This window comes from Caretta caretta, chromosome 1, assembly GCF_965140235.1.
Source record: "Caretta caretta isolate rCarCar2 chromosome 1, rCarCar1.hap1, whole genome shotgun sequence".
In the NCBI taxonomy this organism is placed as follows: Eukaryota; Metazoa; Chordata; order Testudines; family Cheloniidae; genus Caretta; species Caretta caretta.
Window position 1 is genome coordinate 182,139,811 of NC_134206.1, and position 25,466 is coordinate 182,165,276.

Here is a 25,466-nt window from a genome sequence, read left to right on the forward strand (position 1 = left end):
GGGCTTTTCCTGAACAAGCGGTGGAACGAGTTTGGGAACCACTGTTGTATGGGATAGGTATTGGGTAGCTGTATTGCATAACTGGGAGTTAGATGCAGAACTTAGTTCAATTTAATATCAGGCTGTTACAAAAACAACCAGGAAGGCCAGAGAATGGATACCACTTCCTGACAAACACAGCAGGAGATTGGGCTGAGCCATCAGCTGTAAAAAGCCCACTTACGGGCTACAGCCAGAATTACTCCACTGTGCTATCAATGCTGGAATGTAGTCAAAAACTGGTCACATGGAGCAGACAGAGGCAACACCCCCCCACCCCATTCCCCTCCCCCGAGAGTCCCCTGCAGAAAATTTTGATGAAGTTGGGCTACTTGACTGCTGTCGGGGCGGTGATAGACTAGTCATTGTTTATTATTTGTATCATCACAGAAGAGCCTAGGAGCCTTATTCATGGACCAGGACCCCATTGTGTTAGGTGCCCTACAAACAGAACAAAAAGACATGCATATATGGACTGTACCATGAGCTCATGTTCTCTCCTTTGTGGAGAGAGTTCCCAGTGTGAAGGATAAGCAATATCTTGTTTTGGAGAAGGCTGGCTGGTCACAATGCATTAACTGCTGTCACAGGTCCAAGGGAAAGATCTGCAAGGCCCTATTACAGTCAGGCCTGTTGAGCAGTCATGAGGCTGTCACCCAGGACCCCAGACTAAGAGTCAGAGAATTGTCAGATTCTATTGTGATGGGTTGCCCACCTCTTCTCTGGGGTGCCACCTGATGTACTGGGCTACCACTGAGCCTGCCTGTTCCACCAGCCTGGGTTCCCTCACCCTGTCCTGCTGAGCCAGGCCCTCAAGCTTTCTCCAGCAGACACACACAGGTAGGGACACACCCAGCTGTAGAAAGACACAGACACTGAAATCACCTCTGCGTGGGAAGACTCAGCTTGGCAATTGCCCAGCACTCAAATTCACATCCGCTCTGTAGTATAAACCCAACATTTTATTATCTTGCTCTGCAAAGAAATCTTTACAGCATAAGCTTATGAAATTTGCTCCCTCCCTCAATGTGGATGAAGAGATGTATAGCTTCTTACTCACCCACCCCCCAGTTATGAATTCCACAAATTGTGTTTTAGACAACAAAATAAGTTTATTAACTACAAAGGATAGCTTTTAAGTGATTATAAAGGTTAGCAAACAGATCAAAGCAGATTACTGAGCAAAATAAACAAACAAACAAACATGCAAACTAAGTTCAATACACTAAAGAAACTGGTTACAAGCAGTAATTTCTCACCCTAAATATTGTTTTAGGCATTTCTTTCACAGGCCAGACACCTTTTCTGGCCCGGGCTCAGTCCTTCTCCCTCCCCTCAGTCCTTGTTTCTGAGATCTTCTCAGCAGTCATCCTGGGTGGGGATTCAGTGAAGAAAACAGCCCTGATTAACTCACTTCCCTGTCTTACAAAGGGTTTACATATGGCGGTTCCCCAGTTTGGTCTCCACCCAGTTTGTGGAAAAATATTAGTAGGTCGAGAGGGGTTCCAATACCAGGTGACATGATTATATGATCCTGCAGTGTCAAAGCAGCATCCCAGGAAGCTTCTCAGGAAGGTGGGAGATTAGCATATTCAAAATCCTATTGTCCTCCCTAATGGCCCAACGACTAACCAGCTGGACTGATGGCATTTTGTCTGGGGGGCTTTTCCCAGGTGCAAACATTTTTGTAATTGATACAGTATCCATATTCCTAACCTCAGATAAAGAAATGATACATGCATACAAATAGGATAATCAATCATATCCTTTCCAATGATACCTCACATGACCCACCTTGCATAAAACATATCTTAGTTATGCCATATTCATATCATAAGCATATCTCTCTGAAGAATATGGGGCGTAGTATCCACACCTACCCCTAGAAAAACAGGCAGGAGGCTTGTCACCTGGGAAGGTGGTGGTGCATTCAGAGACCAAAGAATTGCACAGGCTTTAAGCTGTACCAATCTAATTGAAATGATCAGGAGCTCATGCATATAAAACACCATACACTGCTTTCAAAACTTTGGAGAAAGGGTCAGGAAGATTTGATAATTACAAAGAATGGGCTTTACAAAAACTAAAACCCAACTGCCATGTGATTAGGTAAGATATTAATAGAACTGGGAAAGTTTAACGACAATTGCCCCAGTCATACAAGGTGAAAGTCACCCCTGATTAGAGGGTTAGCATTCATCAGTGACCCATGTAAGTCCATAGATGCTAAGGCCTTGCTCTGGCTCTGGCTAGGGATGAATTTCACCCACAGAGAGTCAGTGGCATAGCCAAGATTACACTGGATCAATTCTGACGCTCCAGCCCTTTTTCTAGCCAGCAAAGTGCACTCCCTCTCAAGCCTGGACATGCCAGTCATGTAAAGTCGAACAATCAATTTGTTCCTTACATATAAAATACGTAAGAGCCAAGCTAATTCCTGCACTTTGCATATAAAATGCAAATTTGTTTACTTGCCTCTTAGCGTGTGATATTTTTACAAGCTTATTTTGGGACTAAAATGACTCACCACACAGAGTCCTTCAACTCCTTCAGTACAGTGAATAAGCAAACATTCCTCCACTTCACACAAACAACCCTGCATGGAAAAATACATTTTATATTTGGACAGGGTGTATTTTCCTAATTAGCTCTCTAAAGCTAATCTACAGGCATAGGCTTGTTTCATCAGTCGAAAAGCGCTTCCTGTCTTCGGACAAAAACGTGCCACAGTAACAGAGAACAAAGCGATTACTAGAATTGCAAAGGCAAGTGGGCTTTTTCTCAAATTATTATTGGGAACGGGTGTTGTCAATTTACAAGCAGCACCTGAAGCCTGAAATTCCTCTTGCCTGAAGCTGACAGACAGCAGTCACAGCTATATGTTATACAATCTAGAAAGGCTCAACAAATTTTATGTTGGCCCAATACCATTCGTAACAAAAAATACACAGAAACAAAGGTCAATGCATGAAAGAAACTCTGCAAAAAAAGTAATGGACAAAATTTCAAATGCTACATGGGACATGCTTTCATTGCAGTTAATTTAATTTTCCGCATCTTTACTGTAATACAGAGCAGTCACTTGAAGGAAATTCCATTTTATTTTATTTTTTGAATGCTGGTTGAACTTCTATGAAGACGAATTAAGTGTGAAAGTTACTTATGTTTACAAGTAGAGAAGTTAGTCACATTTGTCTACAGCTATAATCACACGCTGGCAAGGCCAAGAGTAACACAATGGACTTGGCTCAGAGCTAACACACAAAAAAGGCTGAGCTACTGGCTTTCGTCTTCACTGATACAAAGGCACTTAAAAAAAACAACCCCAAGATAATTAACAGGCTATAGTTATTTCACTGTATTCCTAAAAGGAGGCAAGGCACTTACAGTATTTCTTGCCAGGTATCTAGATGACGTCAACACTGTGCCACCTCCCTTTGGTGGACATTGCTTAGTTTACCTGGCAGTAAAACTCCACTATGTTTTTCCAGTGGGATGAGTCACACATTCATTATCCCAGGGTAAAAAACACTCTTTTTGAGGGTCAGTGAATACTCAGCCATGGAAGAGTTTTTCTTTCTACTGGAGATCCAAGTGGACCTTTAGGAATAAGACATATAAAGAGATTTCTGCATGGGGGAAAAAAGGACACTCTTGCAGCAGTATAGCATTTGCCGTTCGTTTTTCTTAACACTCTACATAATCACCTTCTTCTGCCTGCGAATATGATTTAACATTTCTAAACATCAAACTGAGCAAGGGTATAGTCTTAGTCGTCAGCCAGCTTACGAAGTTCTGCCATCACCTCATGAAAAGTTGTTTGGCATATGCATTTAAACTGATTTGTTGAGGATGCCCATAATAAAATGTAAACAAGTTGTCTGAAGATGATGCCCACCATCTTATTCCTAGTGATGTCAAATGACTCCTGCTAGAGCCAAGTGACACTGATGATCAGTATTTCCTTTGAATTTTGGGCATCTCCCAATGTTATCTTGCCAGACAGACATAGCCACCTTAGCTTGAGAAGGCAGTTGTCTAGGAGAGGTCTATTAACTATTGGAACTTGCTCAGTCTCCAGAGTAGCTTTGTAGATGGGTCTTGGCTTTGTTGACACTTTCCCAGCATAGTACTTGAACACTACAGGTTATTTATCTGGGCCCTTAATTTATCTGCCAATATGAGAGGAGACTAACTTCTATTTACAGACTACATATTGCAGTTGCAGGTGACAGAGAAAAGGTTTCAGTTTCATTTTTACCTTCATGCAAGCAGCCATATTGCCTCAGCTTGCTTGATGCTAATATTGAGATTCAGACAAGGAACCTCAGTAAGATATTTTTACAAAGTCATTTTTCCGAGCATGCTTTAAGTTAAAAATAAATATATAGTGGCACAGGTAGTGAGGTCTACAGTTAAGGTTGCTCAATACTTTCCATTACAAGCCCTGTTTCTAGCTGCTTATCACATTGATAACATGAGGCAGGCATCTGGCATGGAAAACTTCAGCCTGAACAGTAAAAGATTAAGATTTTTGAAGAATTTCAGCCAGAATTGTTCAGCCATTTTTGAGAATGAAATTAAGGAAAGATTCCTTTTGCCCATGTTAGCAAATTTCTGAAATTGTTTTGTTGTCAAGCTCTAGCACTCCTGGTTTTGGAGCAAGGTCTTGAATTTGATATGGGAGGTTGCCTTAGTGTGAAGGATATGTCTTTTGCCACCCCTGAAAAAAATTCACCCAAATGTAACCAAGTTATAAGCCTTTGAAAATTCCGTTTGCACATGCTCAAGACAGACTTATTAGTTCAGGAGCTAAATACCATCTGCACCGATCATGTTCCATCCCTCCAGAGCTTATATGTGCTGATCAGACTGCAAGTTCACCATTCTCAAAAAGCAACTGAGCACGCTCCAGCCCGGGGAGGTGGGCCACTGTCGTGAAGGGTACAGGAACTGAGAGCAGGAAGCCTGTCTCTGCTGTGCTCTCAATGGTCCCCCTACAGGTACACAGGCAGCACAGTGGAGGGTGGAACAGCCCATTTTGAATGCAGGGGTGAGGAACAGATGAGATGAAATGGGAAGAGATGCAGGACAGGGGGAGAAGGAATAGGAGCAAATTGTGGACAGAAGACAAAGGAGGGATGAAAATAAGAACAAGGGTGGAGGACGGGGACAGGAACAGAGAAAGGGGAAGATATGAGCTGATAAGGGTAGGGCTAGGACCAGAAGAGTCTAACCACTAGAAAATACTCCCACACAGAATCTAGGATTCAACCCTATAATTGTGAGTCAGCATTCCTTTGCTGTCTAGTGAGTTCCTCTGGAACTCACTGGCAAGTGTGTCTTCATCTCCTTTAGTTGATGGTCCACACAGAAGATAACAGACTTCAATGGCTACTGGTTTGTCTGTTATTTCAAAGGGTAGTGGACTATGCCATGGATCTAAACTTTCAAGACCTGCTGATGACAAATTGGGGATGGTGGGGGGGGGGGGGGATCAATATGGTTCCACGATTAATTTTTTTATCATTTAAGTTTTAAAAACTTTAACAAATACATAAAAAAATAAATTAAATGAACACTAAGGATGCAAAGTCAAGCACTTGAAATTTGGTAAGTGCCAGAATTAAGGTTACATGCCTGTGCAACCTTAATTTGACCCCTCTGTGCCTATGCTTTATAATACAGTCCAACTATATGATCATATACTTTTTTCCCCCTCATGACTGCTGCCCCATTCAGTGTACAGGATGGACAGTACTCACTGAACAGATGTGTATTCAAATTTTTTTTATTCTCAACATTTAATGTATGACCCCCAAACCCATTGAATACATAATTATTAATTTCCTTATGGACTTTACTATGGGGGTCCCACTACATTATCTTAATGCTTTATAAAAATTAATGGATATATCTTCATTGCACCCGTGTGAGATGAGATATTATTCTGATTTTTCACTGGGAAACTGAAGCATTCAGATTAAAGACAAAATTGTCAAATGTATCACCTAATATTGCATGCCCAACCTGAGAAGCCTAGGGCCTGACTTTCATGAATACTTAGCATTAGATAGCACTTTATATATTCAGAGCACAGCTAATATGGTCCTCAGCTGCAAGTGCTCATCACTTTTGCAAAATCATACCCCAGCTGTCACAAACTGGATACCAAGAAAATGAAGAATGCAGTGGCCACTTGGTTTAAATGACTTGCCCAGCATCACATAGGAACCCTGTGGCCCAGGCAGGGCCAGAATCTAGTTCTCTAAGGGGACATTCTGTTGGTTCAATATAACACATTACCTCACCCACCTTATGTCTAACGACAAGAGACCATCCTTTCACCTCCTGCAATCCCCCTCTTCATTCACTATACGTCTTCCAATGTCTTAAACCAACGAGGAGGGGGATTGCAGGCAGCCTGCTTCATAACACAACCCTGATTCATCCCCAGAGCAGATCCATCCTGTGTAACCAATGAGACAGGGATCCTATGGAAAACAAGAGTATGTGATCGTGTCATTCAAGACGGTATTGTAATGCATACTTACACGAAGGTCAAATGAAGCTTGCACAGGCAACCTTAATTCTGGCATTTCCTAACTTAAGTGCCTGACTTTTCAACCTTAATATTCTTTTAATTGTTTTTAAATATAATTTTTTGTAAGTATTCAGTACATAAAACGAACAACATATTCTTGAGCAGCAAACCCCTGGATTGCTTCTGACTGCTTGAGGCAAATTCCTGATTTCAAACCCTACCAGTAATATCTAGTGTTAGCCTCCAGTATTATACTATTACACATTTTTTTATGAGTGAAGAAAATCACATATGCATTTATGTTTTACCTTTCTCGCAGTTTATTTGCATGTAATTTTACAGTTTCTACTTCACATCACACATTTATTGCTTCTCTTGCACAAAAGTTTGACAAGGGCAATTGCCTTGCATTACATTTTGGAACGCTGGAACATGTGCCAGTAAAATCTACAGAATATATTAGTAGATCAATTTAACATAAATATAGCAGATAATTACATTGCTTTTTATTTCACTACAAAGTTTACAACTTTGGAAACAATAATTGGTTCCAGTTATTAAAACACTTCAGTGTATTTTTTTAAGCATAAGTGTATGGGAATGCATTTATAGCTCATTAATGCACAATGAATTAAGGGGGGAAATGGAGCTGTGACATTACATAGCACAGTTGCATATGGTATTGGTCTTTCACATATCTGTTGCACAGAATACAGTAAGAGTTGGGATGTTCATGAACCCCTTTTAATGTGAGATCTATCAAAAGACTTTGGTTTCCCATCATGTTATATTATGCTGTCCCACTCATTCTTTTGTTTTCGAAATATTTCCAAGTTAAAGTTCTAATAAGTATATTAAAAAACATGCAAGGTTTTTGTCAGTGTGGGCATAAATGTTTGGCCATTTAGAAGACTTAGACAGAAGATGACTGATGTATAGAACTATGAATTAATACAGTGGCATAGCATATTAATAGCATATTGCTATTCCCAGAAGACTGTGGCTGGCGCTGGACACCCCGCCGCCGAAATGCTGCTGCAGAGAAGTGGCAGCAGGAAGAAGCATCGCTGCCGAAATGCCATCGAGAAATGGCAACACTTCTCAGCAGCATTTCGGTGGTGGGGTGTCCTGCGGGCACCGCATTGAGGACCCCTGAATTAATAAAACTTGTTGTGGACATTTTCTTTGTTGAATATTTCTAAATTATAAAATCATATATATCATTTTATATCATATATAAAATAAAACTGTAAATCAAAATGGATTGTAAAGCAAAACAGTACCTTATTTTGGAGCATATACAAATATGTAGGTCAACATGTTTTTAAATTAGTGTAGCAAAATAAAGCATTTGTCTTTAAATCTGTACGACCTTTTCAGAGTTAAAATGAATACTCTGCTGATACAATTTGAATATACAGAATCTTATTCTTTACTATGCTAGATTTCTTGTAAAGAATTCACTTAGACAACAATTTCAGCCAGCACTCCAAACCATTTACTAGCTTGAACATATCGAAAAGCTTGGTTTGAAAAACATAGATCTATATTTCTAATACTGTTTCTTCCCTGGTAAGCAAAATATTTTTTAAATTATAAAAATGCAAGATCAACATTACAAGTGCTCCAAGTTAAATGGCAGCTTTAGGAAGCAGTGAAACCACTGGCTACAGAGTCCTTAGATTTATGAGAGAGTACGTAGAAGAATAAATGTTCTTTTTAAAATTGTTTCACTTATTGTACCATTTCAGTAAACGTAATAGTACTTAGCTCTCACAGAGCACTTCTCACCTCAAAATGCTTTGCAAAAGGTAGGCAATTATCATGAGCCCCATTTTTCAGATATGGAACCTGAGGAACACAGAGTGAAATGACTTGCCCAAGACTGCACAACAGATAAGTGACAGAGAGCCATGACTAGAACCCAAGGGACATGTGTCCCAGTTTATCCACTAGCTTTTAAGATTTTACTGTGAAATTTTCATTAAATAAAAATGGCAGAGGACAGTATTCCTGATTGGAAAAACTGCACACCCTAGATATATCTTGGAATTTGCTGCAGAATGGGATCCCTCAAACACAGAAGGCTGCCTTCTGTCAGATTATTTATGTTTTACTTCAACATGCTGTTTCTCTTTATCCTAACAGTAGACAATGATCTGTAATGAGTATTTGAATTCAATATCAAAATGATAAAAAAGCATTCAAAGAAATTGCTGAAATCAGAGCAAGAACACTTTCAGTACAACATTGTTCCTGCTAAGACACTGGAAATGATAGTTTAATTGAGAATGCCAGCTGCTCTGAAATGTTTTAAAATGTAATGCTGTAACATCAGAAATGCAAAGATGCATTTTTCTTTTTATTTCTTTCATATATTGTCGCCTTGAATTAGATTTTAGCAACTTGAGAGCACTGTAATTATATGTAAATATTAATCCTACATTTCAATGACCTAATATTACTATGTTTAGTTTCAAAAAGCATTCATAGTGTGAACTGTGTGATGTTGAGTGCTTTACAATATTTCTTCTCCACATTTTGCTTCTCCAGTGATGGTTATGAAGATCTTCAGTTCGGGATATCCATATTCTGGAGCACAATAGCCACTCTGCTTGGAATGTACACCTAATAAAAGAATGACAACAGAAAAGAACATGAATTACACTTGACATGATTTTTCATTGGGGCTGTATAAATCATTACATAAATGAGCATTTGAGTGTGAAACATTTTAGGGCATTAAAACTTACCAAACATTTTTTGAAATGTGCAATTAATATGAATCACATTAAGTGTAAGCCCACTCTCCCATGTCCGAGTCATACAAGACCATCTTAATCATACCCTCATTGTAGGATTTTCCCCCTTACTTAGGATCAGCCCTAGGGTGATATTTTACGCAATTACCACTAGAGGGCTCCATTTAATTTTCAATTGCCGATTTAAGAAGCTTGAGGACATCTAGGTTGATAGACCGCACAGTGATAAATTACACACTCTTACCACAGCATACGAACAGTATTGTGTTGTGAATTAAAGCTGCCCCAAGGTCTATGATGTCATTTCACACAGGTAAATACAAGAAATATAAACACAGCAATGCTTTTTTACCATTCTGACATCTATGGAACGTAAGTATCTGATAAAACAAAATGTTGAACATAGAAATTGATTCCAATTGATCATTGCTAAATTCTGATTTTCTAGTCAAATGATGTTTTTATTTAACCTTTGGACATGATTATGATAACTTGATTTATTTGAAAAGATTTCTCAAAGATGAAAAAGGATTTGTGACAATTATATTTATACGACATTCCTTCTAACCACAGATTAGATTCATAACGGGAAAAAAACAGCAAAATATTTGGTAAACAGTACATGTCAAGTTATGTGGGACTCTAACCATTGAAAAATACAACTGATCATATATGCAGAACTCATTAAAAATGCAATTATAAAATAACACACGATTGAGTGTTATGGGTTTCAGTTTGACAATGTCCTTGTTTAGACCATCTTTCCTTCCCTTGGCATTCTTAAAATTCTGCTATTTTCAGCCATGTTATCTCCAAGTTAGAGCCTGACTGACAGTATTGAAAGGATTTCAGAGTTCGCAACTGGAATGAAAGGCGTAAAAGCAAACAGCTTTAGAAAAAAAGAGAAAAAAAGAACAGCTGATCTTCATCGAACCAGACTATAGCATGTCCAATGCATCTCAGCTGTCACTAGTAAACACAGTGATATCCCCTAAGGTTTCACTGATAAATAACTCCTACAAATCTGTTCAGGAGAAGAGGAAATACCAAATAAAGTTGGTTTGAGTCAACTAGTTCACAGAATAAGGTTTGGAAGTTATGGATTTATAGAGAAATTCATTATGTGGATTTAAATCATAGAGAGTTTTTCCAGTTTCTTTTCCAGTAAAAATGATTCCACAGATGTGAAAAGTTACTACAGTTACAACTACAAAAATGAAGTTTGACAAAGGGAATAATGATGATTGTTCCGGCTGGTGTCCAAGTTAAGAACAAGTCATTAAAAATATTATGCCACGTTTTCAGCTGAAGTAAACTGGCATAGCTCTATTGACGTCAATGGAATTATGTCAATTAACTCCAGTTGAGGAGCTGGCCCAATGTGACACCATTGCATTTTCTTACAAACCAGAATTTTAAACATGTTTTCAAAGGCAGTTTTAGTGGTTGGGAAATGTGCCATATTTAGAGAGTTTGGAACCAAGTCTTCAGTTTATCCCCAGGAGAGCTGCAGCTCAATGAGCCCTACTGTACCTGAACTCCGCACTGCCTATATGCCTGACTCCTGACTTACAGGAATTATATCTAGTTACCGTCTTCATGCTTTTTCACAATTCAGCTTTGTCATAAATATAAAGGGAAGGGTAACAACATTCCTGTATACAGTACTATAAAATCCCTCCTGGCCACAGGCACAAAATCCTTTTACCTGTAAAGAGTTAAGAAGCTCAGGTAACCTGGCTGGCACCTGACCAAATGGACTAAAAAGGGGACAAGATACTTTCAAATCTGGGGGGGGGCCTGGTCTGTCTGTTCTGTGTGCTTGCCGGACACAGATCAAGGAAGCAAGCAATCCAATTCCATTAGAATTAGTAAGTACTAGCAAGGGAATGCGTTAGCTTGTTTTTGTTTTGCCTTGTGATTTTCTCTGTGCTGAGAGGAAGGTGTATTCCTGTTTTTCTTTTTGTAACTTTAAAGTTCGGCCCAGAGGGAAATCCTCTGTGGTTTTCAATCTGATTGCCCTATAAGATTATCTTTCATTCTAATTTTACAGAGGTACTTCTTTTACCTTTTTTCTTTATAATAAAGTTCTATTTCTTTTAGAATCTGATTGGATATTTTTTGTGTCCTAAAAAAACCCAAGGTTGGTCTGTGCTCATCTTGTTTATTCTCAAGCCTCCCCAGGAAAGGAGGTGTGGGAGCTTGGGGGGATGTTAGGGGAGAGTAGGAACTCCAAGTGGTCCTTTCCCTGAGTTTCTCTAAATCACTTGGTGATGGCAGCGTTACCTAATCCAAGGTACAAGGGAGAATTTGTGCCTTGGGAGTTTTTAACCTAAGCTGGTAGAAAAAAGCCTAGGGGGTCTCTCATGTGGGTCCCCACATCTGTAACCTAGAGTTCAGAGTGGGGAGGGAACCCTGACAACCCTCTTTGCTGACTCAAAGCAGTGACAAAGATGCGGGCACCTAGTCACTGAAAACTACCATCACACCAATGGATTTCACACAGGGTTTGTAGCACCCATCAGGTGTTTAATAAATTGTTAAACAGCGGTAAAACAGTTGACAGCAACTATGACAAATATGAATATAGATCAAGATTCATTACACTGTTACCATAGAAGTTATTCAGAAGACTTTCCCCCTGCCCCCAAACTGGTATACATAGGTATTAGAGAGCTCTCATAAGAATAAGGGAAATTATACTATTGCAGAGACTATTGTATGGCAACTGCTGGCACACGCTGACTTCCTTAATGTCAGGGTGGTTAAGCACTGGAATGAATTGCCCAAGGAGGTTGTGGAATCTCCGTCTGTCATAAATATAAAGGGAAGGGTAAACCCCTTTAAAATCCCTCCTGGCCAGAGGAAAAATCCTCTCACCTATAAAGGGTTAAGAAGCTAAAGGTAACCTCGCTGGCACCTGACCAAAATGACCAATGAGGAGACAAGATACTTTCAAAAGCTGGGAGGAGGGAGAGAAACAAAGGGTCTGTGTCTGTCGGTATGCTGCTTTTGCCCGGGGATAGAACAGGAATGGAGTCTTAGAACTTTTAGTAAGTAATCTAGCTAGGTATGTGTTAGATTATGATTTCTTTAAATGGCTGAGAAAAGAACTGTGCTGAATAGAATGACTATTTCTGTCTGTGTGTCTTTTTTGTAACTTAAGGTTTTGCCTAGAGGGATTCTCTATATTTTGAATCTAATTACCCTGTAAGGTATCTACCATCCTGATTTTACAGAGGTGATTCCTTTACTTCTATTTACTTCTATTTCTATTAAAAGTCTTCTTGTAAGAAAACTGAATGCTTTTTCATTGTTCTCAGATCCAAGGGTTTGGGTCTGTGGTCACCTATGCAAATTGGTGAGGATTTTTACCAAACCTTTCCCAGGAAGTGGGGTGCAAGGGTTGGGAGGATTTTGGGGGGAAAGACGTGTCCAAACTACGTTTCCCAGTAAACCCAGTTAGAGTTTGGTGGTGGCAGTGGATATTCCAAGGACAAAGGATAAAATTAATTTGTACCTTGGGGAAGTTTTAACCTAAGCTGGTAAAAATAAGCTTAGGAGGTTTTCATGCAGGTCCCCACATCTGTACCCTAGAGTTCAGAGTGGGGGAGGAACCTTGACATGGTGGCAGAGTGGTGGGATTAACCTGAAATCATTTTGAGATCAATTTGAGATTTTTTGAACTAGAAAAACAGATTTTAAAAAGGACATTTTTTTTCCTTTGGAGCTGCTGGAAAGCAGCTTGTTTTTTCTCTGTTTTGGGACCAGAGGAGAGACAAAAGGGGATTATCTTTGTGAATTGCAGGTTTTCTTTGCCTGGAGGCAGGGTACTTAACCTCCTGCAGGGAAATTCACAATCTTGGTAAACCAGAAGATTTTTTTTCCCTAAAAGTAAATAGGGGGGGGGGGGGTGTTCTACCCATTTGCCCGGAGACAAAAGTGGCAAGTTTTTTTTTTTTTTTTAGGATTTTGATTTTTTTACAAGGAGCACCGGTTTGAAAAGGAATTTTCTTTCCTTTAGGCTGCTGGAAAGCAGATTTCCAAGTAGTTGGAGGTTTTTTGCTTTGATTTGGGGCCAGAGCAGAGACAAAAGGAATTGTCTTTTTCTGAAGGCTGACAATCACTATCAGAGAATAGGTATTCTATTTCAGCACAGCAAAATTTTACAGCCAAGTTTTGTTTGTTTATTTCTAAAGCTCGGGTGTAAAGTTAGTTAAAAACAGAGAGGTTAGGATGACAAAATCCACAGCTCGACAAAAGCTGGAATTAGCCAGATTTCAGGCTGAGGAAAAACAAAAGGAACATGAAAGAAAGATAGAACTCATGCGGCTGGAGAAGGAGGAGAAGGAAAAAGAGAGGAAGCATGTGGAGGAGGAGAAGGAAAAAGAGAGGAAGCATGCACTGGAGATGGAGAAGGTAAAGGCTCAGCAGAATATACCAACAAACCCTAGCAATCCTTCTCCAGGTACCACTTCCCATCCCAGAAAGTTCCCCACCTACAAGGCAGGCGATGATACTGAGGCCTTCTTAGAAAACTTCGAAAGGGCCTGCCTTGGGTACAACATCGCTACTGACCAATACATGGTAGAGCTGAGGCCGCAGCTCAGTGGACCATTAGCTGAGGTGGCAGCTGAAATGCCTAAAGAACACATGAACAAGTATGAACTGTTTAAATCCAAGGCGAGAGTCAGAATGGGGATAACACCCGCACAGTCTCGTCGGAGGTTCAGAGCCCTAAGGTGGAAACCAGACGTGTCATTTACCCGACATGCCTACCACATTGTGAAACATTGGGATGCCTGGATATCCGGAGCAAGTGTTGAATCTCCAGTAAATTTGCCCTTCCTAATGCAAATGGAACAATTCTTAGAGGGTGTTCCTGAGGAAATAGAAAGATACATCCTAGATGGGAAGCCCAAAACTGTAATCGACGCAGGAGAGATTGGAGCCAGATGGGTGGAGGTGGCAGAGAAGAAGAAAACTGGTCGCAGTTGGAGCGGAGACCAGAAGGGACAACCCCAGACCTCACCCTATTACCGGTGGCCGCCCAAGGCCCCACCTACCTCCCAAAGAACCCTCCAGACACCTTATCGTCCCACCACACCGTTCTCCAGCAACCCACCTCGCCCCAGTGACCCGTCAGCTGGACGATGTTTTAAATGTAATGAGCTGGGCCATGTAAAGGCCAACTGCCCCAAGAACCCCAACAGATTACAGTTCATTGCTCCGGGATCACACCAGAGGTCCGCAGGCCCAGATACCTCCCAGATACCCTTGGAGCAGAGGGAAACTGTGAGTGTGGGCGGGAAGAAGGTCACCACGTGGAGGGACACCGGAGCACAAGTGTCAGTTATCCGTGCTTCCTTAGTGGACCCCAATTTAATCAACCCAGAGATCCAAGTGATGATTCAACCCTTCAAGTCCAACTCTTTCAATTTGCCTACAGCCAAGTTGCCTGTCCAGTACCAGGGCTGGTCAGGAACGTGGACTTTTGCAGTCTATGATGATTATCCCATCCCCATGCTGTTGGGGGAAGACTTGGCCAATCATGTGAAGCGGTACAAGAGGGTGGGAATGGTCACCCGTAGCCAGGCTAAACAAGCTGTGAGGCCTAGCTCTGTTCCGGAAACTTCTATCAGGACCCGGTCAGAGGTGATGGACCCGGACCCCAGGCCAATGTCTGCAACAGCAGTAGTGGATCCAGTCCCAGAGACCCAGACGGAACCAATCCCGGAACCGGAACCAGCAGAACAACCAGCACCAGACCATTTGCCAGCACTGAATCCAGGACTTGCAACCTCCACACCAGAGGGCCCCACCGAACCCGAACCGGCAGCAGCTGATAACCCTACACAAGAGGCTCAGCCGGAGACTGAATCCCAACATAGTGCACCAGCGGAAAGTGGTTCACAGTCAACGGAAACAGCCCCATCCCCTACATCGCTTCCAGAGGGACCGAGCATAGGTCCACAATCCCATGAGGAACTGATGTCTCCAGCATCAAGGGAACAGTTCCAGACCGAACAGGAAGCAGATGAAAGTCTCCAGAGAGCTTGGACGGCGGCATGGAGCAACCCACCGCCTCTCAGCTCTTCTAATCGATCCAGGTTTGTTGTAGAAAGAGGACTTTTATACAAGGAAACTCTTTCTGGTGGACACCAGGAAGACTGGCATCTTCAGAGACAGTTGGTAGTTCCAACTAAATACCAGGCCAAGCTCTTGAGCTTAGCCCATGATCACCCTAGTGGCCATGCTGGGGTGAACAGGACCAAAGACCGTTTGGGGGGGGGTCATTCCACTGGGAGGGAATGGGCAAGGATGTTTCCACCTATGTCCGGTCTTGTGAAGTATGCCAAAGAGTGGGAAAACCCCAAGACCAGGTCAAAGCCCCTCTCCAGCCACTCCCCATCATTGAAGTTCCGTTTCAGCGAGTAGCTGTGGATATTCTGGGTCCTTTTCCGAAAAAGACACCCAGAGGAAAGCAGTACATACTGACTTTCATGGATTTTGCCACCCGATGGCCGGAAGCAGTAGCTCTAAGCAACACCAGGGCTAAAAGTGTGTGCCTGGCACTAGCAGACATTTTTGCCAGGGTAGGTTGGCCCTCCGACATCCTCACAGATGCAGGGACTAATTTGCTGGCAGGATCTATGGAAAACCTTTGGGAAGCTCATGGGGTAAATCAGTTGGTTGCCACTCCTTACCACCATCAAACAAATGGCATGGTGGAGAAGTTTAATGGAACTTTGGGGGCCATGATACGTAAATTTGTAAATGAGCACTCCAATGATTGGGACCTAGTGTTGCAGCAGTTGCTCTTTGCCTACAGAGCTGTACCACACCCCAGTTTAGGGTTTTCCCCATTTGAACTTGTATATGGCCGTGAGGTTAAGGGGCCATTACAGTTGGTGAAGCAGCAATGGGAGGGATTTACACCTTCTCCAGGAACTAACATTCTGGACTTTGTAACCAACCTACAAAACACCTTCCGAACCTCTTTAGCCCTTGCTAAAGAAAACTTACAGGATGCTCAAAAAGAGCAAAAAGCCTGGTATGATAAACATGCCAGAGAGCGTTCCTTCAAAGTAGGGGACCAGGTCATGGTCTTAAAGGTGCTCCAGGCCCATAAAATGGAAGCATCGTGGGAAGGGCCATTCACGGTCCAGGAGCGCCTGGGAGCTGTTAATTATCTCATAGCATTCCCCACCTCCAACCGAAAGCCTAAGGTATACCATATTAATTCTCTAAAGCCCTTTTATTCCAGAGAATTAAAGGTTTGTCAGTTTACAGCCCAGGGAGGAGTCGACGCTGAGTGGCCTGAAGGTGTCTACTACGAAGGGAAAAGTGCTGGTGGTGTGGAAGAGGTGAACCTCTCCATGACCCTTGGGCATATGTAGCGACAGCAGATCCAGAGCTGTGCGCTAGGTACACGCCAACGTTCTCAGCCACCCCAGGACTGACTGAACGGGCATACCACTCCATTGACACAGGTAATGCTCGCCCAATTAAAGTCCAACCTTACCGGGTGTCTCCTCAAGCTAAAACTGCTATAGAACAGGAAATACAGGATATGTTACAGATGGGTGTAATCCGCCCCTCTGGAAGTGCATGGGCATCTCCAGCGGTTCTAGTTCCCAAACCAGATGGGGAAATACGTTTTTGCGTGGACTACCGTAAGCTAAATGCTGTAACTCGCCCAGACAACTATCCAATGCCACGCACAGATGAACTATTAGAGAAACTGGGATGGGCCCAGTTCATCTCTACCTTGGACTTAACCAAGGAGTACTGGCAGGTACTGCTAGATGAATCTGCCAAGGAAAAGTCAGCCTTCACCATACATCTCGGGCTGTATGAATGTACTCCCTTTCGGGTTGCGAAATGCACCCGCCACCTTCCAAAGACTTGTAGATGGTCTCCTAGTGGGATTAGGAGAATATACAGTCGCCTACCTTGATGATGCATCATTGGAGATTTTTAAGAGCAGGTTAGACAAACACCTGTCAGGGATGGTCTAGATCGGGATAGGCAAAATTTTTGGCCAGAGGGCCACATCTGGGTATGGAAATTGTATGGCGGGCCATGAATGCTCATGAAATTGGGGCTGGGCCTAGGATGAGTGAGGGGATGAGGGCTCTGGCTGGGAGTGAGGGCTCTGTGCTAGGGCCAGAAATGAGGATTTCAGGGTGTGGGAGGGGGCTCCAGGCAGGGGCAGGAAGTTGGGGAGTGGGGCGGGGGGGGAGGGCTCTGGCTAGGGGTGTGGGCTCTGGGATGGTGCTGGGGACAAGGGGCTTGGGGTGCAGGAGGGTACTCTGAGCTGGGATTGAGGGGTTCAGAGGGTGGGTCAGGATCAGGGCTGGGGCAGGGATTTGGGGACTGGGAGGAGGTCAAGGGTGCAGGCTCTAGGTGGTGCTTATGTCAAGCAGTTCCCAGAAGCAGCAGCATGTCCCCAATTTGGCTGCTATGTGGAGGTGTAGCCGGGCAGCTCTCTGCACTGCTCCATCCGCAGACACCGCCCCTGCAGCTCCCATTGGCCGTGGTTCCTGGCCAATGGGAGCTGTGGGGGTGGCGCTTGGGGTGGGGGCAGTGTGCAGAGCCCCCTGGCTGCCCCTACATGTAGGAGCTGGAGGGAGTCATGCTGCTCCTTCCGGGAGCCACATGGAGCCATGGCATGCATGGAGCGGGGAAAACCCCCAATCCCAGTGGGAACTCAAGTGCTGGATTAAAACATCTGATGGATGGGGCCTGCAGGCCGTAGTTTGCCCACCCCTGGTCTAGATAATATTTAGTCCTACTAGGAGTACAGAGGACTGGACTAGATGACCTCTCGAGGTCCCTTCCAGACCTATAATTCTATGCCCTTTTGCAGCAGGCTACAGCATGACAAGTGTGCCTGCTTCAGTTTCCCCTCAGCCATAAAAGGAACAAAGTCTTTCTCAATGTCCAATTCAAAAACCTGCCTCTAAGCATAATTTATTCCTGTACATGTTCAATAGGCCACAGAACCCTTGTGATAAAACCATCCTCCCAAAATCTCTATGTACAACAGGTTCACAGCTGTTTGCAATGCCCACTTCCAGGACATTTCCAACTCACCCTCCCGAGAGTCCATCTCCAGTCTGTTCCAAGACTCACTCTCTCCTTGGTTCCAGGGTTCCACTCTCCAGGCCATTCACCCAATTGTTCTCAGATTAGTTTTGCTTCTTTTCCACAGTTTTTCTCTGATAGCTCTAAGTCAAGTCTTGTGTGACAGTACTCCCTGTAGTGTTCCATCAGCCCAAACTCCCTGCCTGTGAGTCCTAACCCTGCTACTGCGATCCACCCTTCAGCATAAACCCTCTTGGTTTGGGGCTGGTTCTTCCTAGGGCCCTCTGTAAAAGCTGTGTTAACCTGGCAGGTGTTCCCAAGCGTGGCCAGTCCTCCTTATTACCTATTTGCTCTTCTCAATGGCTCTCTTTTCCAGCTTGCTGCTGCTGCTCCTATTTCTCCCAGAGTCTCTCCTTTCCTCCTCAGGCAGCTCTCACCTGCCCCTTTCCTGGCTGATCCATCTGTCTCAGTCTCTCCCCCATTTATATAGCCCAGGTGCCTTCTTATGGGAGGCAGCTAATCAATCACAGGTGCATTGGAGCCTGCTACCTCTTGAAAGAGCCAGTCACACTGTGACACAGAGGAAAACACTTTTCACTGTGGTTGCAAGCTCTCAATCTCCTCAGGCTGAAGACAGATTTCCATATTGACTGCAACAGTAGAAAACAGACTATGGAACAGGGCTGTCAGCCTTGACTAGACTTGGTGAGACAATGAGGGTTACCAGCCAAAGCCATTGATTTTAAACCCCTCTACTAGCAATCCCACTTCTCAGGGATGAAGCATGGAAAATCCCAAAGTAAGAAGAAAGCAGAAAAGGTGTCCGACTGATTTTGAAGGAGACATGCTCTCCGTGCCATGACACCATACCACCAACAAAGCACAAGACACACTGGAGGAGTGGAGCATGAAGGGCTTGCCTTCCTCACAGGACACTGACCAAACCCCCACCAAGAACTCTCAAAAGGTGTGAGGAATCTAAGGTTTGTGCAGGGGTATTGTGTATTGGCTTTTTATTTTCACTTGATCTAAATTTCTCCTATGCTAAGAGTAAAAAGTGCATCTGTGTGTTTAAGAAGTCCCTTTGCACAGTACTGTCCTCCTTAACTGTTGCTTTGAACCAACAGTTCAACTATAATCCAGGGTACCCACAAAGACAGAGCTCTGGGGAGAGCATGCATAAGCTACTGGAAGGCTTGCAGGGGTTCAGCACCAGTCTCAAGGCCAAGGACAGTTGAACTGCAGGCTCCCATATCGGGAATCTGCACTCCAATAATGTCCCTGCAACAATGTCTGGATGCTGATCAGAATCACTTGGCTTGAAAGCACACGGGATCCAAAGGATGGGTCCAATACAGCTGCTTTCACTGTCCCACAAGGGGTGGGGGAAGTGGGTAGCCAGGGCTGTAATACCACAAAACATCACCATTGATTGATGCCACTAATTATGTACATTTGATTTTTTTTAATGCCTTCCAAGACATGTTGTCCACTCCTAATTTAAAACCCTCTTAAAAGTCCACTTAATACACAAAATGCATTAATGTACTTAAAAACAATGAAGCAATCAAAATGGATGCATGACTTATGCAAAATACAATTCTATGTTTAACCCTTGTTCTAGCTCCCCTTCCTTTTCTTTTATTACTAACACTTGGTGTCCCATGCAATTTAGACTGGAAGCTCTTTTGCAGAGGATCAGGTCTTCATTTCTCTCTGTATTGTCACATGCCACTTTCTGGAGTTCAAAAACATACTTCGAATGCACACACACATATTTCCTAAAATGTGGTGTTTACGGTTTTTAATTCCCAATTTTCATCTTCCTAAGGGCATTATATTTTACCTGTGAATTGCCAACCTAAACTGTGTGCAAGAGACAGCAGAAGGTTATATGTAAACAATGATAGTTTGACAAATGCATGCATCTCTTACACTCTGTACGACTTACATCCCTTTATTCAAAATACATGAATTTGTATGTTGTAATTTCTTGTAATTTCTTATGAAGAACAGGAATGTTATTCAAAGGTTTAACAGAGCACATAGACTAAACAGTCAAGATCATTTTAGAAGCATCTATCAGTTGCCGTGCCTTAAGTGGTATAAAACACAAAGAAGGATGTTCTGGACAAAGGATCAGACATACTTTAGCGAAAGAGCATTATCAGGTGTTAGCTTGAATAATTTACATTTGCTGATGCCAAAAATGTTTTAAACAGTGTTAAATGTGTCCTCATTAGGGCTGAACAAGCCCTGCAGTATCCAGTTTGTGTTTCCAAGAACTAAGCCTTGCAGGATCCATTTGAGTGGACTTGTAACACCCAAACCTCTAAGAAAACAAGTTTCCTAGCAACTGTGCACTAAGGCTTATCTTGTGCTTTCTCCTCACTTTGTCTGTTTAGGAATCCACTGCTGTGGGAAAGAGAACATCTTCCCTCTCCTACTGCAACAAGGGGCAGAGAAGAGTACTGTGAAGACCTTAGGGACTAGAAAGCACTCAGCCTACTTTGTGACTGCCCTATTCTTATAACTTTGTAATATTCAAGTTGCTACTGGGTCTCTGGAAGATTCTCCAGAGGTGGCCACCAGGATGCATCCAAGAGCTGAACGGGGACAGGGTAAACACACAAACCCTTTCCTCCCAAAAGGCAACAAAGAAGAGATTTGCACAGGTGGTGGGGTTGCTTCTTGGCCTTAAGAACTGTATCAGCCTGTGCCTGCTCAAAGTTTGTGGATTTAGGCTGATGCTCGTGCATTTGGCCAAAACTTATCCAAATTTCAAGTGAGTTCAACATTAACATGAGCACAGACCTTGATCATGCCCCTCGAAGTCTTGTTTCATTTCTTAAGCTATCAGATGGGTATAATTTTTGTGGGTCCTCCTCCCACTCTTTCATTTGCTGCAGGGGTCCCAGAAGGGTCTTATTTGCCAACTCTTCTCCATTTACACACAGTCTCTGGATTATTTCACCCACTAACATGGTTTCAACTACAATCTTATCTCCAATCCTGATCTGTCCCTTCCCTCCAATACCAAATCTGAGCCTGACTTTGAATCTCCTTCTTTATGTTTCATCGTCCATTGAAGTTAACGAGAGATGAAACTGAACTCTTGGTTTTCCCTCCCAACTCACTCTGCACACCACCCATTGAACACCCACATCATCCTCCCTGTCATTCAAACCCATAACGTGAGGTTCATATCTTTGAGTTCCCCCTCTCGTTTGCATTACAAAATCAAGCTGTGTCCAAATGTTGCTGCTTCTTTCTCCATGATATTTCTAAGATCCACCCTTTTCTTCCTATCCAGAAAGTATTAGGACACATCCATGCTCTCATTATCCCCTATGTGGATTACGGTAAACTCCAGCCTCCCAAACACCTGTATCGTATCTCTCCTCTTCATAGAAAATTGGCTGCTAAAATCATCATCTTTGCCTGTTCTAATCACTTCACCCAATTCTGAATCCCTCCCACTGTATCCTCTTCTGCTTCACTAGATCAATTTCCATCTTCCTGGTCCTCACCTTCAAGGTCCTTCATAACACTGCCCTTCCCATTCTGTTAGCTCTTGTCTCATCACATTGGCCCTCCAGCTCCGCTGCATGTTTGTCAGCTTCTCACATTACCTTCTCTGAACTAGTCCATAAGCTGACTATCCTCTTATCCTTCAAAATTCACCTCTGCAAGAAAGCCTATAAGTAATCAATTATATGCTGCAAAGGGTTTAGACCTCTGTCCTAAGGCCTAGGCTACACTTGCAAATTAGAGCACATTAAATCAGCCCCGGGCACCCTAACTCCTGAAGTGTCCACACTGGCAAGGCACTTAGAGCTCCCGGACCCCTTGGCTGGAGCGCTCTTGGTAATCCACCTCCACAAGAAGCATAGAGCTTTCTGCGCCCTGACTGGAGTGCTGCTGTGTCCGTGTGGATAAATTATTGCATTACTGCACTGCGACTGTCCTCCAGAAACATCCCATAATCCCCTGAAGTCAAGCGTTCACTCTGGTCATTATTTTGAACTTGGCTGCAGGCATGCTGATATCCCCGTTCAAAGCTCCGTTTCTGATAGCTGAGACACAAAGCAAACCATTAGAGGCAGGGAGGGGGTGTGTGTGTGTGCGAGAGTGTGTGTGTGTGTGTGTGTGTGCGCGTGTGAGTGTGAGAGAGAGAGAGAGAGAGAGAGAGAGAGGTGGAGGCTGATGTTGGGTTTCCCCTTCCCCCTCCTGCTGTCTGAATTTACAAGATAGCATGCTGACACACACTGCCCCTCATGCTTTGCAAAACCCTTTCCAAAGCATGCTGAAGCCACTTGCACACTGGGATAGCTACCAAAATGCACTGCTTTCTGTGGTATTGCAAGAGCTGCTAATGTGGACATGCTCCACAGTCACAAGGAGCACATTTAGGGTGACCAGATGTCCCGATCTTTGCGTCTTTGCTGTTTGGTCACTCTAAGCACATTGTGAACACACAGCAGCACTTTCCCTGCTGCTGTCTCCAAGGGCTGGTTTAACTCCCGGTGCACTACATATGCAAGTGTAGCCATGCTCTCAGTCACATTTCAGAACAGAAAATGACTATGGGAGAGCAGAGTTGTATTAAGACGAAGGTTTCTAACCATCAGAGGAGTGAAGTTTTGGAATAGCCTTCCAAGGGAAGCAGTGGGGGCAAAAGACCTATCTGGCTTTAAAATTAAACTTGATAAGTTTATGGAGGAGATGGTATGATGGAATAACATGATTTTGGTAATTAATTGATCTTTAAATATTTATAGTAAATAGGCCCAATTGGCCTGTGATGGGATGGTAGATGGTGTGGGATCTGAGTTACTACAAAGAATTCTTTCCTGGGTATCTGGCTAGTGAATCTTGCCCATATGCTCAGGGTTTAGCCCCCATATTTGGGGTCGGGAAGGAATTTTCCTCCAGGGCAGATTGGAAGAGGCCTTGGAGGTTTTTCGCCTTCCTCTGTAGCATGGGGCATGGGTCACTTTCTGGAGGATTCTCTGCTCCTTGAAGTCTTTAAACCATGATTTGAGGACTTCAATAGCTCAGACATAGGTGAGAGGTTTATTGCAGGAATGGATGGGTGATAGTATGTGGCCTGCGATGTGCAGGAGGTCGGACTAGATGATCCTAATAGTCCCTTCTGACCTTAGTATCTATGAATCTATGAAAATACCTAATTGAAAGGACAATAATGAAATTGGCAGGGACAAAGACATGCAGACTGGCCTGTGAAATATAGTCTTTGATAGGTGGCTATTAATCACTGATGAGAGTTTTTGTATCCTCAATGGGCAATCTGTGAGAGAAAGCAGAAAGTCGTGTTAGGGCTTGCCAACATGGGGACACTCAGGAAAATTAATCCAAATTAATGTTTAAAGTGGATTACTTAAACCACATTAAACCCTTCTGTGGATTCTCTTATTTAGAATTGAAGTGGCCTTAATTCGGTTTATCTTAATTCAGTGAAATTAGTTCAATTCAGTGAAAAGGACCTTAACCAAATTAAGGCCCCTTTAATTCTGAATAAAAGCATCCACACGAGGGTTTAAATGAGGTTTAATTCATCTATATGAAAAGTACATTTGGATTAATTTGCCCGAGTGTCCCCATGTAGGCAAGCCTTAAGTCACAGATGAGCATACAAGATGTATGGGGATGGTAGGCTCTTTAATATAACAAATATTTGTAATTTTTCAGAATGGTCTCAACTCAGTTACGTAAAATAACTTCAGCTATTGCAGAGACTATCACAAGATTTCTCTTGTTTTCTCTTGTGCTATTTTTCTATAATTTTGTTTACAGAAGGGGAAACAAGGAATGAGGTGGAACTAAAGAGAATATGATACACTAATGCAGTCTACTGGAAAAGTACCAGGTGTTTTAGAAGCCATCCCACTGTATGTTTTCTTTCCTCAGAAATCAAATAATCTAAGAACATGTATGAATAGAAACTAAAAAGCTTTAATCATCAGGTACACAATAGGCGGTAAAAATATCAAAAGAGCTGGCTGGTATTAAAGATCTAACCTTTATTTTATCCCCTTCTCTTTTAGAAACAGTTAATTTTCTAAATACAAAGCTTATTCTACATAATCTTTATGGTCTAAAAAAATCCCAGTCAGCTAAAGACTACATCAGGCCCTTAAAAATCAATGCACAAATCCTTGTCATGAAAGTTATGCAAATGACTATTTTCAAAGATAAGGGTCACAAAGTGCTTTATAGCATTTCACTCTATGATAATGCTTTAGTCTATTAACTGTCTCAAGGAATGCAGAAAATTGAATTCTAGTACTGAATATTATATGTTAGAGCCAAAGTGAAAAGTGACAATAAGGATTTTTCTTTATATGATTCACAGTCGGTTCTATTTAATTTAGGACACTCTCAAAGTAACCCCAAATTATAATTATGTATTTATATATTATTTGGGGTTACTTTGAGAGTGTCCTAAATTAAATAGAACTGATTGTGAATCGTTGTATTATTTTATTATATATTATATATCGGAAACAGACTATACGAATAAGTGCATAAGGAAAATTGAATAATTCCCTATCTTAAAAAAGGTGACTTTTTCAAGCTACTTCAACACAACTAAAGCAAAAGTAAAAGCTAAGTTTAAGTTTTACTGATAGATATATAATTATACTTTTTATAAAATCCATTCTACTTTGCTAATGGCTTAGCTGCAGGCAAATTATAACAGAGAGGATTATAGTACAGTACGTTAGCATGAGCAAAAATATCAGTAAAATATATATTGCAAGATCTACATATATTTCTATGGTTATAATAGACAGGAACAATTTTTTTTTGTATGTGGACATTGTTGATGCTCTGAAGCTGGGAATAGCAGAATTACTATAAAAACGATGGCTTTGTATTTTCAGTAAAAGGACTCACAGGAACAATTGTCAGTGGTGTTACTGTACAAAATACCCTTAAACAGCTACACGATTCACTGTTCCTTTATTACTTTCATCCATAAACCTCCATTAAAAAACGCAATGTGC

General features: G+C 42.3%; 1 protein-coding gene across 3 annotated transcripts in view; it reads right to left on the reverse strand.

The window, feature by feature from the left end:
• Nucleotides 1-6,879: 6,879 nt before the first annotated feature.
• Nucleotides 6,880-25,466, reverse strand: part of GBE1 (1,4-alpha-glucan branching enzyme 1) — a 281,100-nt gene continuing 262,513 nt past the window's right edge. For all 3 annotated transcript variants that reach the window (XM_048868880.2, XM_048868889.2, XM_075117745.1), the window contains one exon: nucleotides 6,880-9,211. In XM_048868880.2, coding sequence (XP_048724837.2) covers nucleotides 9,155-9,211 — 57 coding nt within the window. In that variant the 3' untranslated portion in view covers nucleotides 6,880-9,154. The remainder of the gene's footprint in view (nucleotides 9,212-25,466) is intronic.